Source organism: Geospiza fortis, unplaced genomic scaffold, assembly GCF_000277835.1.
Source record: "Geospiza fortis unplaced genomic scaffold, GeoFor_1.0 scaffold138, whole genome shotgun sequence".
NCBI classification, from domain to species: Eukaryota; Metazoa; Chordata; class Aves; order Passeriformes; family Thraupidae; genus Geospiza; species Geospiza fortis.
In genome coordinates, this window is record NW_005054307.1 from 1,288,697 (window position 1) to 1,308,515 (window position 19,819).

A 19,819-nucleotide genomic window follows, 5' to 3' on the forward strand; every position below is an offset into this window, starting at 1 on the left:
ACTTTTGCACAGACACTCAGTAAATGGGAAATTGGAAATAAACTTGAAAGAGAAAGGCAGGCAGAAAATACAAGGCTGTTTAAATGAGCAGCTATAGCAACTGCTTTGAAGTACAATTTGAACAAACTCCAACCTCCTCTTAGGTATCATTTGTAGGAATTTAATTCTATCAAGTTCTATTGTAATTTTCAGTTCATGACTGACAGCTAATGCAGGTGCAGAATTACATATATTACATATGTGTTTCTATTATGAAACAATACTTTTTACAATATATAGCCTTTATTTTCAGTGACTATTCAAGTAATAATTTCATAAAGTTGTCACAACAGGCAAAGTGAAGCATTTATGAAAAATAAGAATCTGTGGTATTTAGTTTGGTGTTTTGCTGCTTATATATAACGGGATATGTTTGCCTTTAAAATAGATCTTTTAAAAATGCCTGTCTTCCACACAAGAATTTTTCTCTGCTAGATGAGATTTTCTAACAAATACGAAGTTCTCTATGGAATGTTAAAAGGAGAAAATAATTTCTTTTCATATTATGGATTATTTGATTATTACATCCAACTATGATATCTAACTAAATGGTAGGTGTTAGGCTCCTGATCTGAATCACTGTGTAGGAAAGGAGAGGTTCATTTATATCTTTGAAGGGGCGTGAGGGGAAGAAGCTTTCTGATTTAGCCATCCACTTTACTGTAGGTAATGTTAGAGTCGAGTAAGTCAGACAAGTTAATATAGAGAGTTTTATGGATTTTAGGTTATGTGATTCTGTGTTTTAGCCATTTGGCTCTTCCAAAAGCAGAGTATATCAGGAGCACAGTGTCAAACACATCAACTACTTGACTTGCAGGTATTGTTGGATTTTGAAAGTTATACTTCTGAACTCACACACCCTTTTTCTGTCCAAGATCTATTGAAAATCATGAAGTTTTTCTGTGAATCTGTGTTTAATTCTGATATATTTTTGGATTCTCTCATCTGACGAAGCAGTGAATTTTACTAGCTATGTTAAAAGCTGTTCTCCCATTGCCTAGTTTCATAATTCTGACTTTGTTGTGGATTGTGTCAATCTGGTTGTCCAAATTTAAAGTAAGTTTTTGTAGCTACATCCCTTTTTCATCCCTATAAGAGCTCAGAATTGTTAATGTTGTACAGAAGGACATTTTAAAAACACTCTGATCCATATACAAGCCAGATTTCTCACCTTTTTTACATTGCCTTTGGAATCTGATTCCTGCTTTTATTTATGTAATGGAATTCTATAGTTTGCTCATTTAGGCTTCACAGTAGTGTTCCACCTTCTGGTTTTCATTCTTTACTTTTCATGTAATGTCTGAAGCCACAGCTGAAAAGCAGAATTTGCCAAAGAGTGAAAGCAATAGACAGGTAGCAGAAGTGGTGAACAAAATGTACTTTGGGTGAACACATTGTTCATGCTGATTTCTACTTCTGATGGCTGGCATCTGAAGATGTAATTGAAATTTTTTATAGTAGAAACAAAGGTATGCATTTTACATGTTTTATGAAGAATGATTTAAACTGAATTTGAGGTACAGTTAATTGTCAATAATGCTTTGTCTAAAAGCCAATAAGATTTAGAATCCCAGATTAAGTACACTGTGGATATATTTGTGACAAACTAGCAATTCATATCAGCCATTTTCACACCTTTCCAAGAAAGGTGCTGTTGTTGGGATGCCATAAGAACCTTGCAGTGCACTGGCCAGAAGCCATCCTCAGTTATTGCAGCTGAAGTATATGGTGTTTGTTATTGCCAACATCCTCTGCTGGGCCGTGGTTTCATCCAGTGATTAAATGAAACCAAGTCTTGGTGATCTGTTGATGTGGAATCTTGGATGTGTCTCTCTACATGAGGTGGGACTGGCAATCTGGGCAGTAGCTAGCTAATCTATTCTAGTGATTTGTGATGCTTTTTATGTTTTTGCAGTTCTTTCGAGAAAAGGAACTGATTTCAAAATAAACTTTTAGAGATTCCACAAGTTACAAACCTTAAGTGCAGTTGCAAGTGACACAGCAGTCTGAATTACCTGACTTAAATACAAGGATTCAAGGACTGTCTTTTTTAATGAATGCATGCAATCAAGCTTCCTGAATTTTGACTGTTTGGTCACAAATGAGTGCTATTCTGTGTATCTGAACTTTAAAAAACTATTATTTTCAGATTCTAAGTTACCAAATCAGATCATATTAGTGCATGAACTGTAAACAGTGGGTGCGGGCAGAATCTCACAATACTTCTGCTTTGTAATGCTGCTTATCAGACTTTTCTAGTTCTTTTCACCTGAACTGTATTTCTCTTTGCCTAGCACTTTAAGAAATTGAAAAGTAACTGATAGCATTTGCTTTTTTAAATAGCTTCAGTCTTCTTGATAAAACTAATGTCCTGGAGCTGGTGTGCAATGACATCATTCACAAATCAGTCTATTTCTTGTTTTCTTATTTTGATGTTTATTTTCCATTTTATATCAGTAATATAATCCAGGCATTTCAGTCCAAAACAGTACTTCTTGGGTGGTAAAACTCAATAGGTATTTAGTTCCATGCCTTATAAATCTACTAGAGGCAAATTATAATTGTCTTGAAATACAATGCTTGTCATAACTTATTACATTTTATGTATTATCTATTGTGTAAATACAGTATTGGTTCCTTTAAGCACATACCAGAGTCAAAGCAGAATATAACATCACAGCAGCCAACACAAGGACACAGAGAATTGTCTGGGGTCCATGGCAGCTTTCTCAGAACATTATCAATTAAGCACAATAAAGGATTGCTTCTACTTACTGATTTGGCTTTAGAGCTCCTGATATTTACTGACTGCAGAATATGAATTTGATTGCCACATATTTAAATATAAGAAAAGAAAATGTTTCACTGAAAGAGTGGTCAGGTATTGGAATAAGTTGCCCAGGGAGATGGTGGAGTCACACTCTCTGGAAGTGTTCAAGAGGTGTCTGGATGAGGCACTTGAGGATGTGGCTTAAGGATGATTCTGCTGGTGCTGGGCTGATGGTTGGGCTTGCTGGGCTTGAAGGTCTCTTCCAACCTTGATGATTCTGTGATTTATTTACTTAATATGATGGTAGTTGCAGAAACAAGGATTCATATGCAATGCTTTTAAAATTGATTACTTCCCTAAATGCATCCTAATGAGATGAATCTAGAAATGCTTTGGGAAAGATGATTTTTGGCATATTTACAGTTTATAAATAGCTCCAGATTTTAAAATATGTTCTTTCTGATATTTAGGTTGATGTTTAGAGACTTCTGATTAATAATTTTAAATGTCAATGCAAAATTATAATGGCCCTAACTGATATTTATTGCCATTTTGTACAACACCATTTTTTATTTTTAAGTTTGTTTGAACAAATTAATTCTAGTGTACATTCATAAAGCTTTGAGATTGGTCATGAAGAAATACACAAAACTCGCATTCAAAAGGCACACTTCAAATTTTTATCCTGGTATTAGAAATTTATAAAAGTATATTGAGAAAAATTAAAAGGAAGAATAAGTCAGATAATTTACTCTCAATAAGAATAATACTCTTGGCATATATATGAATTGCAACTATAAAAGATTTCAGGAGTGAGTTTGGACTTAATTATTCTCTCTATAAAAGTGAGACCTGTGTCTTGAAAGTTTAGATTATGGAACTCACTGCTTATATTGTCCAGGATATTGGTAAGAGAGCAAATATTTGAAAAAAAAAATCAGGGGGGTGGAAGACAGGAAGTTTTTTTCTAATACATTTCTATAATATTGTCTAGTTTATAGACTGTAAAAATGTGTGCTGCACCATCGCTGTTATAAGAAGAGTAAATCACTGAGGCATGGACACAAGAATAATTTTAGGTGAAGATTAGCCTAACCAGTTCAGGAAATCCTTTCTGCTAGTGTCTGATCCGGTTATAGGAAAGAGTATACAGAAACCAGTGGGAAATAATCAAAATGCAGTAACTTAGAAAGGATTTTTAAGTCCCATCTTTGGACTGGAACAAGTCCACAAACAACCTCAAGCAAAAGAAGCCTGTGTTTTCCTAATGGACCTTGAAAGGAATATGTTGCTGTTAGATTTGACTGGGAGAATGGAATCTCATTTTGAGCATATAAAAGGGTTTTAAGCAGCAAAAGTTAAAGTTCTTCCCAGGTAAGCTTCAAGGAAGTAATGGAAAGAGAATCTCAGCAGTCATTGTGAAGGGGACATTGTGACTGAGGACAAGCTGGAGTGTCAAGAGAAGAGGCTGTGTCACGTCTGTACTGCTGCAGACATAATTCTGCTGACTGAATAGGCAGCAGATTTATGGAAGCAGAACACTCAGGGTAAAAGCTGAGGCCAAGAGCAGGCACAAGGGAATACAGTTTGTTGAAGACAAAAGAGATATTGAATCAAGAGAGAATTTAGTGGAAATGGAGTCAGAGATTACTTCTTTTGTTCGGAGGAAACTTTTAAAGCATGTCCAGGAAAAGCCAAACCACACATTTATCTAATCAATACAGGCTGAGGAGATGAACAATGTGAAATCAGTGCCCATGTAAAAGGATACATGCACTTCTAAATGCAGCTGTGAATTTGGAAGCAAATACTGAAGCTGGAAGGAGAAAAAATAAAAGGGAGTCAAAGAGAAAAAGTTATGCTTTCTAGTTGGAACTAACACCTAAATTATTTGAACAGCAGAACTGGTTTTTAATTCTGGATAAGGCTTAAACAGAGCTACGTTCCTTTCCTTTTTTACCAAACAAATCTATGACATAATAACTCTGCAGGCTGTCATAACTGAGCTCACATGGTGAGTGCTGGGATTTATGTCTGTGCCATCCAGTGTTCCCATTTGACTAACTGACCTTTTCATGAGTATTATTTCCTTGGTAACTGTGATACCAAGACCAGAACTCCACAAAATTAAGCCACTACATTTCCCTTAAACCTAAATGATGTTAGTGTTATACAGTTTCTATTAAAAAAAGTATTGACTTTTTAAAACGAGTTTAAAATTCCTCAGCAGTATTACATCCAGGATCTGTAATGGTTAGATGCTATCAAGATTTTTGCTATGGGAGTGGAGGCTACTTAGTGTTCTGTTTGCTTTCATTTTTGACTGTTATATTCAGAGAATAAGCCAAAAAAATTTTTAAACCCTCTAAATTATTCTTCAGTTTGTTTTAAATATTGTTCAAAATTAGCATATTTTAAATTACTTTAGACATTTTGCGAGTGAATTATTCAAGTCTCATGATAATCATGGTTCTTGCATCACTTCTAAATACTGGCAACAGTAATTTAGATGAATATTCAATTTTTATAGGGAAAGGTAAAAATCAAAAGCATTTCACGTGCAGACAGTCTACAAGAGTCTACAATATCACCTCTTCTACCTTACTATTTTGGAAAAATGGCAGTCCACTTTCTTATGAAAAATACTTATGCCATCCATCACTGTGAAAATAACATTGGTCACTTGTTCAACCCATGGATTTCAATTAGCTTTGGATGGCCCACATTTTAAAGTGATGACTGAGTGACATGATAAACTTACAAGTCATGTTTAATCATGCCCTTGGAAACTTCTATAGATAGAAGAAGGTACTAGTATAGAAGGTACTAGGGAGAGCCAAACTTGCCTATGCAGCCAGTCACAGACATATTTTAAGTTGCAAGTAGGCACAAAACAGTTTTAGAATTTTTAAAAGGAAACTTTGGTAACAGTTTAATTGTAAGTGTTAAAGGTCTCTTAGTCTCTTCTGTTATGCAACTCAAGATACAACATACCTGAAGAATAAAATTAACACTGAATGATAGTCCCATAAAAACATATGTGTTCATAGCTAATAAAATATTTAATATGCCTTAGTTTTAATAAAATATCTTAATTATAGGGTAAAATTAATCCATCGGCTAAAACAGGACTCATTCCTTTTTTATTCCTTTTTTATTCTATTTCTTTCTGTTTCTTTTTAAAGCTTTAAAATAGCGTCTCTTTTAAAAGCACAAATTTTTTTTTGTTATTTTACAAGTTTTACCACTTGGATATATTTTCATTTTGAGTGCTTTTGTTTGTATATAGACAGGCTATTGTGTTACATGATTTGGGCTGATACTTGTTGGCAGAAAGAGAGAGAAGTCTGTCTTGGCAAACTGATTTTTATGTAAAAGAACATCTGTGAGCTCTATCTTTGTGGTGTAGCTGGACCACATAGCCTAAGAGAAAACTAGAATCTAAAAGCAAGCACATCTGTCCCCTTACAGCTATAAGGATTATACATTGTGAGTTGAAGGATAAGGATTTACTGGTGAGCCCTGAGGAATGCTACTAACTGCTTTATCTGTTTGCCATGGTTTTGCTGCAAGGCAAATTATGTGCCCTTTTCTGCCTGCCTATCACTGGGCTTCACTCAAGGGGTTTTTATGGAGACTGGCTATTTACTCTCCAGCTATGCCATGGTTTAATCAGTAGCTAGTGGCAGGATAGAGTCCTCCATTTGGTTTAACAGTGGAGGGATGGTCTGATGGGAGTGAGACTCAAGAGTAGCCATCACAGCAGGAGCATTAAATTTGGAGAAGACTTCCAAGATACTAAGTTCCACCTTTGATAGAATACCACAGTCCCCACTAAATCATATTGTGAAGTGCCACATCTACTAATTTTTTTAATACTTCCAAGGATGGTGACTCTACCACTTCCCTGGGAAGCCTGTTCCAGTGCTTAACTGATGTTAAAATTTTATTCCTGATTTCCAACTTGAACCTCCCCTGATGCAACTTGAGGCCATTTCCTCTTTGTCCTATTACTGGTTGCCTGGGAGAAGAGTCTGACCCAACCTGGCTACATCCTCCTCTCAGGGAGTTGTAGAGCAAATGTCTTTACTTCCATCCACACTTCCATGGGAACAGAGTGTCGGGTGTTTGCCATTCCTCTTGGCTACCCTGTGAAAACAGAGCACTTTACCATTGTGGTTTCCTAGTGTGTTTTTATACTTTCCTGCCACATCTGTTGGACTGGGTCCAGACTGTTCACTGCTGCTTTCTGGACCTCTGCTCACACCAGATTTTAAGACTCATCCTTCCTCTAGGATTAATCATTCAAAATTCATATGCTCCCACCGTTGCTTAGCTGAAAACTTTAAGGACAGATGCTCTATTTGCACTGACTTTAGACTATGGGCTAAGGATAACAAACAAATAAAGAGTAGAGAAACTGAGAGTTTGGATCAACATTTTCAGGTGTTATTATTATTATTTCCTTGTGCCTTCTGAGTAGGGATTCATTCAGTTCATGTCCTGGAGTGCTGGTCAGACGAACTGTCCTGTCTTAAGTGAGTAGGTAAACATTGTGTAGGTAAAATACCTCAAGGAAGACAATAGAGTGCAGATGCACTTTCTCCATTCACAGCAGTTTTGAGTGTATTTGAGCATACCTGTGCTTAGAGGTACTTTGCTTATGGAATTATTCATCCTTGCAAGAAATTTTAAGTTCCTTTTCTGCTTATTATATTCACTGTGTGAAGACTGCTTTGGAGCTGGAACAAGTTTGTGTTTTGTGCAAAAGAATGTTGAGAACAATCAGAATTACTGCAAAATTGATGTGTTAAAACCTAATATTGGTGTGAGAGACAAAGGAAATAAATCTTATTACTAAATTCTGTTGTAACTTGTTTTACCCCTGCTGACTCCTCTCCTCTTACTCTCCAAGGAGAGATGTCACCTCATGTCCTTGTAACTTTTGTCTCATTTCTGGATACTTTTTCATCAGCCTATGTTGTTTTTTTTCATTGTTGTTGGGGTTTTTTGTTTGATTTTTTTCCATGTAGTTTGTGTTCTTGTGTTAAACATAAACTAGCTTGGCCTTACATGAAAGTCTTGAATTGCAAGGAATTTATATTTTTGCATTCCAGCAGCTTGTAGAGCCTCAGTTACAGACGGGAAAAGACAGAGATGGACATAAACTACACCTTAACATCACAGACACGTGGTCAGAGAAGTAGAATCTGAGCGATAAGATGAAAGCTGTAGGATGGACATTCAGGTGTGATTCAAAGGTGTTTTTATATTTCAGTGTGTAACTTGTACACAAAGTTTTTATGATCTATTCTGCAATCAGTCCCTCCTCACCGAATGATAAGATGATGCAACTTCAAAGCCACTTTGTATGCAACTAGCTAGATTCAATTAAGAGAATCAAATTAGGGAAATCTGTGATATCAAACAATTAACAATGAGCTTCTGAACAGCCACTCCCTCCCACTGTGTCTTGCTGCTCAAAACACTGACATCTGACTCACTTTAAAGCTGCTTTTGAAATTTTGAGAGAACCGTTTAAAACCAATTGCATATTGGATCTCCTGTAGCAAAATACAGAGTTTAAAATTGAAATTCAGTCTCTGCTACTGCAAAGTAACCAGGCTTGTAATGCTGTCATTGCTTTTGGTTTGTATTTCTGTAGCCAAGATTGGAATGTGGCCTTTACCCCACTGAACTGATTTTATCATCCTAAAAGTTTGGAAGCCACAGGGCTGGATGTGAACAATAGTCCAGTACATGTCCACGCATGCTTTGTCCCTCAGTATCTCTTGGGTTTTGTGTACTTCTTTTCCCAAAGAAGAATTTTTGTTGTTGTTGTTGTTTTTTAGAAGGCCATATGGTTTTTCCTCTGAGACATCTCAAATAAAATATCTGTAATCAAAAGGAATGTTTCCAATCAATTTGTTGCTGCAGCCATGTGCTTGTATTTCAGATTATTCACAGTCTGTAGGAGTTGTATAATGAAGATTTTAAAGACTGAATGGACACATGCCTCTTCTTATTTTGGAGATCTGAATGTCTATTATGCTTATATTACATATAAAGTTAGCACCTATAGAAGGGAAGAAAAATGTGCTTAAACTGGAAGAAAGGAAAAAAAAATGCTCACATTTCTTCTGCACTGATTTTTAGCAGCCCCCCAGGACATTCAAATGCATCACTCATTCTTTCCAAAAACCTTACAACTTTGTTAGTCATTAATTAAAAGTTGTCCAGTCTTTTTACATAACCCTGCTAGTCACAGTCGCAAATTGTATGTCACAAAGTGTATGAAACTGTTGCTGCACATTTGTATGCCAAGTTCTGTAATCTGAGATAGTAAAAGCATTTCATGTCTTGCACAATGTTATCAACTTAGATGTTTGTGAACTACTGTGTTCATTTTTTTCTTGAAAAGTGACAAAACCAATCTATGTTGTCAATGCAATATGGTATAGAAAGGAAAAGCTTCTAATAGTGAAATATACTGTGTTGAATATACCCTAAATATGTATTTTTTGCTTGTGCTATGGGTTTATTGAAGAAGTGCTGTATTGTTTCCTCTGTTCCCATTAGGTAGTTTTTGGAATTTTTTTGTAATTTATTCTTTTTCTTTTGTAATACAGTTACACTGATGACCCCACATCTCACTGGGTAGAAATGTCCTCTGTGCTTCTTTGAAGGTTTTTTAAAATTATTGATTTCACCTACAGTATATGGCACAGTTACCTGTCAGACAGAGCCTCAGACATTGATATAATCTCACCTGATCTTTAGCAGTGTGTTTTTTTTAATATTTTCAGGGTGAGATAGTTGTCTATTAAAACTTTTTACTCTGTGATTTTTCCTTTTGTCCCTTCTGACTTGCTCCCCTACCACTTCTCTGTCTTCTCTACAATCTCATTTTTGCCTTCTTTCTCATTGCCAGCTAGGGCTAAAACAACAGTCATCAAGTGAAACAGAGCTTGAAACTGGTGCATTTCTCTATTTGTAATAGGAGAAAACCAGCTAAACTGTGCTGAACTGCTTTTGCTCTGCTACTAGCCCCACATGTCAAATGCAGTCATACAGATCCATAGCTGCCCCATCTTTGCTTGGTGTCTGGAGAAGTGCAGTGGTCTGTAAATGATTTGTGTGATCAAGATGTTATGTTTTGCAGGAGGCCAGCACCTGTTAAGTCGTTTTTTCTGTGGTGGGTCTGCTCTGTATTCCTGGCTAGCTGCAAAACTTAATGGTGCAGCCCATTGAAGTATTGATGGACTCTCACAGTGGACAAGACAGCAGAGAACCCACAACACAAACACTGAGGAGAATGCAGTTATAACTTCTTCACAAGGGGAAGTGCAGGAGCAGGCACTGATCTCTTCTCTCTGGTGACCAGTGACAGGACCCAAGGAAATGGTATGAAGCTGTGTCAGGGGAGGTTTAGGCTGGATATCAGGAAAAGGTTCTTCACCCAGAGGGTGGCTGGGAGCTTGGAACAGGTTTCTCAGGGAAGTGGTGACAGTACCAAGCCTGGCAGAGTTCAAGGAGTGTTTGGAAAGTGTTCTCAGGTGCATAGAGTGATTTTTGGGGCTGTCCTGTGCAGGCCCAGGAGTAGGGACTTCAATGATCCTTGTGGGTCCCTTTCAGCTGAGGAGATTCTGTGATTCTGTGATTCTATATGCTGCTGCTGTGTGGAAGGCTTAAATCCCACTTCCACTTGAATTTATTAGTGCTATCAAATTGATCCACAGCTTTCTGAAAACAGAGGAATGACTTGCTACAGCTTCAGTTGACTTCAGACAAGTCTTAGGTTTTCAGCAGGTCGCAGAGTGCAGGTTTGTCAGAGCAGAAAGCAAGGTTCCTGTGCCTCTGGAGCATTTCAGCTTTCCTGTACTGATGACAAGATTAATTTTTTCCTTCCTCTTAAAAACCCTGATGGTGTTTTTTGCAAGGTTACCAGACTGGCACCTCATAGAGCCTGTAGGTAACACAGTAACATATATTAAAATGATTACATTTCATGTTAATATTAATATTCCATATTTGGTAACATACTGTATTAAGAGACCACCTTTAAGAAACCTCAAACACATAACATAGTTTTGCAGACATCACATCTGTTTAATGGCCTATTTCTGCCAGTACTTTTGTACCAGTCCCATACAGGTGGCAGACCTGCTGCTAGCTCAAGCATTAGGTAGCTTTTGGAGCAACTCAGAGGGCAAGATGATTCACAGGCATTGTACTGTCACTGCTGGCAAACTCACTCTTGTAAAGTGCTTCAATCAGATAGTGGCTAAGTGCTGAATGAAAACTCTTGCCTAAGATGCAGTCATTGAATGTGTTGAAAGTGTTCTTCATAACAAGCTCTTCACAGAATTTTTTTGGTCCAGGAATTTTTATCGATCATTCGGCATGATCACGCAAACAATGTTTTTACAGGGAGGGAAAAAAGATTTGGAGAACTGAGGGAAGGAACTGAACCCTGGTCACCTACATGCTGTAGAACATGTAGATAATGGAGCTGTTTTAAACCTGCTGATCTAGGGTGAATCTGTCTATTCTTATCATACTAGAGAAAGGAATCCTATTTGAGTTTTTGTTTGTTTGTTTATTTGTTTGCACTGTTTTGTTGGACTTTTTTTTTTTTAACAAATGAGTAATGTTTACCTTCAGGTTTAATTCTGTGAGTCTTACAGGAAAAGATAAAAGCAAAAGCATCAAAGACTTAATCCTCACAGACTCCAGAAGATTTAAAATATTTGTTTGTTCTCAGTAGATTCACACAGTCATTTTAAATTTTGATGGCTCTCCATTTTTTTTTGTATAAACTATAAGAAGCATGACTGATCAAAAATGTGAGAGAGACTTACAGTACAGTATTATGTATTTATGCACAATTTGTCCAGATTTCGCTTGATTATCATGAATGTATGCCCATTTAACTACAGGGAATTAACTCAGATCCATCAGATTTCACTAATTAAGTGGTCTGCTAAACTACATAAGCACAGTGACAGCTTGGTTCTTCCAGTGCCACTCACTTTTTTCCAATCCTCATGGCATCCTCAGTATCTAGATTTCAAAATTATTTCTATTTTGAGGAGTATCCACTAATGAAAAATTGATTGCATTTTCTTAGTTCAGAAAGGAAGGCTGTGTGTACAGACGTTCAATTATGAACCTGCTCTAGTAATTTTGAGCCCAGCTACCTAGCTGAACTCAAGTGCTACCTTAATTACTTATGTATTACTTGAAAGAAAACCTAAAAATATTCAGAGAAATACTTTCCTTATCTTTTAGAATGATCTGCATAGCTATCGTCTTATTGAGATTAATTGTTGCATTGATATCATGTATGAGATGACACTTATCAATAGATCCTTTGGCACATGGATTAAAAATGTGATGTGGAAGCATTTTAAGAAGAAAGGAGACCTCAGATTAATTTGTACTATTACAGAAATGGAGGTTGCTTTAATGTGTAGATGCATGCCAGTACATATCTTGAGGGGGAGAAAATGCTTCTTTGTGAATCTACAGATAAATTCCTCATGGTGTGATTAAACAACAAACCATGTTGGATCGTTGATTTCTGGTAGTGGAAGAACCTCAGTCCCTCTTCAGAACAACTGTTTCAATTGAAAGTATTAATTGAAGAAGAAAATTTCAAGTGTTGAGGTTTTGGAGGCTAGATTCTCCACTCAGTTTCTCTTGGAGCAGATGAAACACTCAGTATGCGATGTCAGGTGAGTTTTGGAGGGATCTGGTATAGCCTTAGCATAGATTGCAGCATTCTATGGACTTTTAAATTAGCAGCAGCTCCTCTTGTACTGCCACCATAGTCCTTTGCAAGATGCTTCCCAGAACAGGCACTGGCCCATGTCTCCTGGTGTACCTGGTGTGCACCCATACCCACACTGTGAAAAGGAGCAGGGGGCACAAGTTCCTTCTGTTGGCTCCAGCCTTTTTCCCTAAGCAAGAATGTGCAGTACAGCACAGTTACTGTCTTGTAGTGTGGTTCATCCCTCTCTCCTTCTCTGTTTTAGTGGGAAAGGTGTCTACAGAGTAGTTAGTTTTTGTTTTTTTAATGACCGTGCTTATGTGGTAGCAACGTGGAATTTGTGCCTCAGTCTGGGAGGCACTGTTTGATTGTGGCTCTGTGTATTCTTGATGCATCTGGTAGGGACAGAAAGGCTCAAATGTCACTTCCCAGTGGTATGTAGGCTGTATCCATACTGTAAGAAAAACAGGCCAGGGATGGTTCTCTTGTCCTAGGGCTAAAAGGCACAGCATGCCTCATCCCCATATGGCTACATTCTCGCTTCCCAAAAGAGGGTGGCCTCATTCAGCCTGTCCCTTGGGAGCATTCCTTGGCCTGTGCTGTCCCCTGAACCGTGCCCAGCCATTGTCTGGAAACATGTTAGCTGTCAGGAGCCAAAACTATGCCAGGGAGCAGGCTTACAATGGAACAGCAAGGGCAGGAGCATGCCTGCGTGCCAGCACATGCTCCGGCCCTCTTTGTGTTCCTGGTGCAAACATAACCATGTTCATACGGATATTGCCTAAGTTTAGCAGTGTCTTTAAATCCTGTTCTCAGGCTTTCTGTCAGCCATATAATCAGGACTATGCAATTCTATTAATTTTAAAACACTATTTAATGGAATGTCAAATAATATTAGTGCAAGACAGAGTGTAAATAATGGAACACAGCAGTTTTATTATTTCGGCAGTACAAGACAGAGGTGATACCTGCAGAGGCTTTGAGCTGAAAAGGGTAGGTGTGTTTTTCAAACTATTCTTAAACTGAACTAGTACATATGTAAATTAAAATACCTACATGTGAAGTTTCAGTTGGGGAAAAAAAAGTAAATCCTAAACAGATTGAAGCAAGGAAATGAATTGTAAGGGAAATGTCAGTAAGTATTCAGATATCCTTACAGTTTCTTAAATAAATGCATATTTGTAAAATATCAGATTACATATTCCAAACACAACTTTAACTCTGTCCCTGTAGCCATTCCCAGTCTTAATCTGCAGACCAGAGAACCCCTACAGTCAGATAATCTACATCAAATAATTTCTGAGTATGAGTTACAGCCATCACACAATATGGTTACATTGGAATATTTTTGCTATTTAATAACAGACAAAGTAGATATTTTATTTTGGAATCAAAGTGCTGTTATGTGGATTTATGGTTTATAACATTGGCAGTGTTTCTGAATACTTTCTTTTCCAAAGTACATAAATATAAAGTGGTAAAACTTTTGGGTTTAGCTTACAAATGTAGTTAATAATCTGTTCAAACAATAAAAATTTCTATTTATTAATGGCTAAGAAATGTTTGGGGGGTGGTTTTTCTTTTTACAGGGGAATCATTTTAATCAACTGGATGAAATGAATAGACAGTGGTTTGAGGGGAGTTTGTGGCACACCAGTTGATCATGTGGAACTTCAGTTATTAATCCATTAAAGTCATTACTGCCTCCAAGTCTTCAAAGGTCACAGTCCTTTTTAAGGATTTCTTTAATGAGGGAAAGAACTACTCCTGTTAGCTCAGTGCAGTGTGTGCAGGGCTGTGCAGTCACTGCCTGGCATGCTGAAGGGTGTTCTGTGCCTGGGACTGGCAGTGCTGAGCAGTGGGTGGGCAGGAACGGGCGAGAGCTCTCGGCGCTGCAGGAGAGGAGGATTTGTATTGATCCTCCTGCTCTGACATCCTGGCTTTTATCCTGGTTACAATATAGGCAAACACGACAGGCAATTAAACATGTGAGGACGTGGTTCTACTTGATTATTTGACTTCCTGCAACTAATAAGGAGATTTTTGAAAGATTTAGTGCTATGCCATTGAATATAAAAGAAGTTTGGAGGCCTGTATGTGCAATGGAGTTAGGTGTGGTAGATTAAGTTTGTCCTGGCATCCTTATTGAAGCTTCCCTGTAGGCACTATCAGCTGTAATCAGCATTGTTGCCAGAAATAACATTGCAGTGTCAAAACCATGAGTGTTTAAGGGTATAGTCAGGGGACTTGAAGTGTTCACTTGTTTGTTTAACTTTAAATTAATAAAGATGCGTAGGATTTTTTTTCCTTTCCTGGGTTGTTGAATTATTTCTTTTTAATTTTCTTTAGAACAGTTTCTGGTGTTCACATTATGTTGAAAAGAACTACTTACAGGCAGAGTGATGGCCTAAAATAAAATAAAGTCCTAGCAGGATTTTGAAATGAGAAAGAATACCTAAAATATAGTTTAGCTGTTTCATCAGTCATTGAACAATGTGTTACCTTTCATAGCTAAAATTTTTGCTAAGAAGTTTTTTTCTGGATTTTCTTTTTTTTTTTTTTTTTTTTTTTTTTTTTTTTTGGGGTGGGTGGTTGTGATAATGACTAGAAATGATCAACAAAAGTTTTAAGTTATGCCCAGGCAGTGACCATCAGATACTACAATAATGATTCTTATCATAAGAGTGAGTCTTGATTCTCAGAAAGATACAGGATAGACAAATTGAAATTCCTGGAGGAGTCCAGTTCATTGTGTTATTTACTACCTGCTTCCAGTGAGACTGTGGCTGTGAGAGTAAAGCAAGTTGCAGTCAGCACATACTTGATTTCTGTGGCACTGATTTCTCCTGCACTCAGAGGCTGGCTCCTGGGCCCAGGTGCTGGACACTCTTCAGTGAATGAGTGACCCTGAGATCAGAATGTGATAATGTTACTGGGAAGGACCATTAGCACAAATCTAAAATTAATAACCCCTATGATAAGTGCTTTAGAGGACTGCCTTATTGAAATCCTCAGTATGTACTTCATGAGGTAGTTAAACCATCAACTGGAACTGTATTTAAAATAAGAATATATTTTCTATTACATGTGTTTTCCTAAATGAGATGACATATATTCCTTTAAAGAAAAACACTTTTGGTTATTTCCACAAAACAGACCAATCCTACACAGGGGCCAGTAGGTTTCCTGAAGAGTTATAATGATGGTATTAATAATCGGATTATTAGAAGTGAAGTAACTGTAGAGCTTGCAGTTCTAATTTGTGTTGTGTACTTACTATGTTTCTGGTTTTGAACCAATTTCAATTCAGCAGTCAATTTCAGTAGTTTTTAGACCACTTCTGCATGCAGGTTTCTGTACACATTATTCTGCCACATTGCCTGCCTTCCAAATATTACTCATAACTCTTTGCATGTCTTTCCTTAAGAACATGGAAATTAGCACTAAAGCCTTAGATTTAGCTTTAGAAAAGGCTTTTTTCAGTCTAAAGGAATCTTAGGGTGTCACTTTCAATCTCTCCTGTGAAAGTTAAATTTCTTTCTCTTGCTTGCTTTTATGTTCAGAGACTTTAATAATTTATTACTGCAAAGGAATGTGTACTGAATCCAGTAAGCAACAGAGGATGTGGAAAGATTTATTGGGAGAAACATTAAGAGCATTCTGGGCCAGGTGTATTTTATTTTTTTTTGTGAAATGGAAAAAAAATACTATACACCTCCAGCCAACTTCAGATATGGCTGGAAGCCCATTTGGAAGACAGTGTCTGTAATTGTGAAGTGCTTCTTGAGATAAATTGAACAAAAAGTGATGAAGGGCACAAGATTTGGCATTGCTGAGTAGCAAGAGCTGTGTTGCTGGATTTTGAAAGCAGCTGCAGTGTTTGCCATCTGAGTGGGTGTGCGCGTGTCTTCCGCTCTCCTTGTGCTTTATCCAGCACCGCATGTCCATGGGAAATGAGGGAGTGAGCACCCTGCCGAACCAGAGTACTGAATTCCGAGTTTGCCTTTGCACCCTTGGCCCATGACAAAAGGTTCTGAAGGAGCAGGACCTCAGCAGACTTCTGCACTCCTTGTTTAACTGAAAAGGCGTCACTCGAGCAAGGCATATGTCATGAACGTTTTTATTTTACCTCAGTTTTTTAGAACTCTAATAAATAATTTTACTGCAGATTGGAATATATAACATGAATTTGTGAGGAGTGTAATCTTTTGCGAGGTTGCAAATTGTAATTTACTTATTTGATATTTATGACAAAATGCTAGGCAAATAAAAAAATAATCTTTTCAAGAATGATGAAAAAATCATTATAAACTAGCTATTTCTAATTCAATCCAGTTGCCTCTCTGGCATGTTTAATTTAATTTACATAAGTAAAAAAGTTAATAAGAGCATTATCATAGAATCATAGAATAGTTTGGTTTGGAAGGGTCCTTGAAAGGTTAGTTGCCTATTCAAACCCCTCTGCAGTAAGCAGGGACATCTTCAACTAGATCAGATGGCTCAGAGCCCTGACCAACCTGACCTTGGATGTCTCGAGGGATGGGGCATCCACCACCTCTCTAAGAAAACTGTTCTATTGTTTTACCTGCCCATCATAAAAACTTTCTTCCCTTTATCTAGTCTGAATTGACTCTATTTTAGTTTAAACCATGCCCCTTGCCCTGTCACTACAGACCCTACTAAAAGGTCTGACCCCATCTTTCTTGTAGGCCCTCTTTAAGTGCTGAAAGGCTGCAATAAGGTCACCCCAGGGCCATCCCTTCTCCAAGAAAACAACCCCAACCCTTTTTGCTCTTCTTCATAGGATGGGAGGTGCTCCAGCCCTCTCATCATTTTTTGTGGCTCTCCTCTGGACCTGTTTCCTTGCTGAGAATGTTTCAGGGACACCTTTTCCCATTCAGCTTTTTCTTCTTCAACTGCAACTTCTTAGTCTCCAGTTCCCCTCTGTGCTAGCTGAATAGGCAGGTCCCTTCAGCTGTTGCCTTATTTATTAAAGAGCAAGTTTTGGTATTGTGTTTTTGTATAAGTTGTGGAAATGGTTTTGTCTTTGTCTGTTCGTCCAAATTTCTTAAGTGTTCTCTATAAATTCTTCCTTCATGCAGCATCTTAAAAAAAGAGGTGAAAAGATGTGGAATCAAACTGCTCCATCATCCTACCCAAGGCAGGAAGCTCTATCACATTGTATCACATTTTACATGGATGTGAGTCATGTTATAGGACCCTCATGATGAGTTTCCTTGATGTGTCCAATAATCTCTTCCATTGTATACTAGTCCTTATCTATTGCTTCCATCATGGAATAAATGTAATAAATTGATGGATAAAACCTATTGTTTTATCCATCATGGCTATGGAGAACAGCTCTTGATTTCTCTTTGTAGATTCCCCCTACCCTAGAGTTTTGTAGACCTTTCTTCACTGTTGCTTCACAGAAATTGTTCTCTCCTATTTCTCACTTCAGGGATGTCTCCATGTCTGACTACACCTATTGCTATTTTCCCAGTGCACAAATGGAAGTCTTACTGGTAGCAAGAGGCCAACATTTTATAGTCCATACAATTAAGAAAACTTGGTAATTAGACAAAAGAATCTTTCAAATATGAGCTGGAGTGCTCAATTAGCAAAATAGAATCAGTCTCATTTTATTGCTGTTTCCTGCGTTGGTTTCTATACTTGCCTATCAAAACCAGACTACTTTTGGAAGTTATTTGGTAAAAAATCAGCCTAAACCATTGAAATCCCAGTGCTTAAATGCCTTTGTGAATTCAAGTAGTTGGTAGACTACAGATGGGACTCAGTAGGTGCCTAAAGTTGCAGGTCTTTAACTCTGCCAGTCGATTAAATCCTGTATTTTTTGCCATGTTCTCAACCCCAAAAATTTTAGTCCCTTTTAGATTTTAAAATTCAGTTAGATAGCCAGTGACAGAATCAAGTTTTTTGGTGGTCTCTGAGTAGATGGAATTTTAGCAGTTTTGCATCAAGGAGATTGGAGAAAACGGTTGTTACCATGAAAGTGCACTTCCTTAAAATAAAAGTTTTAGAAGTTCTTCTTCTAATAAAGAGCTTTGCTTCTCCAGCAATGATATGGTATTTTGGCATAATTGAAAATTGTTTTTAAATATTTACTTTTTCCACTTTTGTAAATGCATTGTTTTCCCTACTCCCTCATTTTTCCTTTTCTTTTTGTTCCAGGACCCTTTGCTGCTTCAGGAGACAGTAAATTCTGCTGCTGCTCTTATCATGGCATTGATAAAGGACAGAAACCCAGAACTTATTGGCCAACTGTTGGTAGCATAAGACCATAAATCATGTGTAGCTTTTGGAAATGTTAGCTTTCATCATCTGTTCACCAAAGGTCTTAAGTAATTTTATTCTTTGTTGAAAACTCTGGATTTATGCCATTTATTATTAAGATCATTTAATAGCATATTTTTGATATTTAAAGTACAAGTCTAATATTATGTATAAAGTGTAAAAGGAAATACAAATAATTCTGAGATACACTGGGTATATACTGTGAGGAATGATACTGAAATGTTTTTCAAGGTACTGATCATTTCAAAGGTGCACAGAGGACACCAAAGCATTCATGCAAAATGGTCTTTAAGTATGTGTGCGTGTTGTACTTTAGGACTGCATGAATTAAGTTTTATTTCAGATAAATTAATCCTAAAGCACAGCTCATCTACTTTATGTGAAATTATTTTAAAATTGCTGCTGTAACACCTATTAGTGAATGTAGAGTTCCTTACAGAGTGTGGCTTTCCTGCCATAAAGAGAAATGCATATTGCAGAAAGTATTGGAAAGGTCAGGTACCTGTTCTCTGTGGAATGAAGGTAACCTCAAATCAAAGAAAAGATACGCATGGATACAAGGAGGTGCTAAGCCCCAGTTTTCCGGATGCAGTGTGCTCTGGCTGTAGCCTCTGTGGTGCTGCACTTCTTCCAGTGCCCATGTGCCATGGTTCAGAGCTCCTGTAGCTCCACTGAAATAGGAAGAATCTGTTAATTATTGCATAAGAATACAATTCTTATCTCTTGCTGGTTAGCAGAGGTATGTAGTAAATAGCAGCAAGGAGAGCAAGCATTATGAGTTCAGAGATACTCTGCATTGGTAGTCAAGTGTGGACCATTGGGACAGCAAGATGAAATGGTGAATGGTGAATGGTTATTATGTGGAGTTTCTCCAGGTATCACAACCACTAAGAGCAGTACAAGCAGTGTCCCTGAAAACATGT

The 19,819-nt window shown here is 37.4% G+C and overlaps 1 protein-coding gene across 1 annotated transcript in view; it reads left to right on the forward strand.

Annotated features, from left to right (window-relative positions):
- Positions 1 to 19,813, forward strand: part of CRPPA (CDP-L-ribitol pyrophosphorylase A) — a 104,610-nt gene extending 84,797 nt beyond the window's left edge. The window contains exon 10 of the mRNA XM_031066814.1: positions 18,774 to 19,813. Coding sequence (XP_030922674.1) covers positions 18,774 to 18,878 — 105 coding nt within the window. The 3' untranslated portion in view covers positions 18,879 to 19,813. The remainder of the gene's footprint in view (positions 1 to 18,773) is intronic.
- The last annotated feature ends 6 nt before the right edge of the window (positions 19,814 to 19,819 follow it).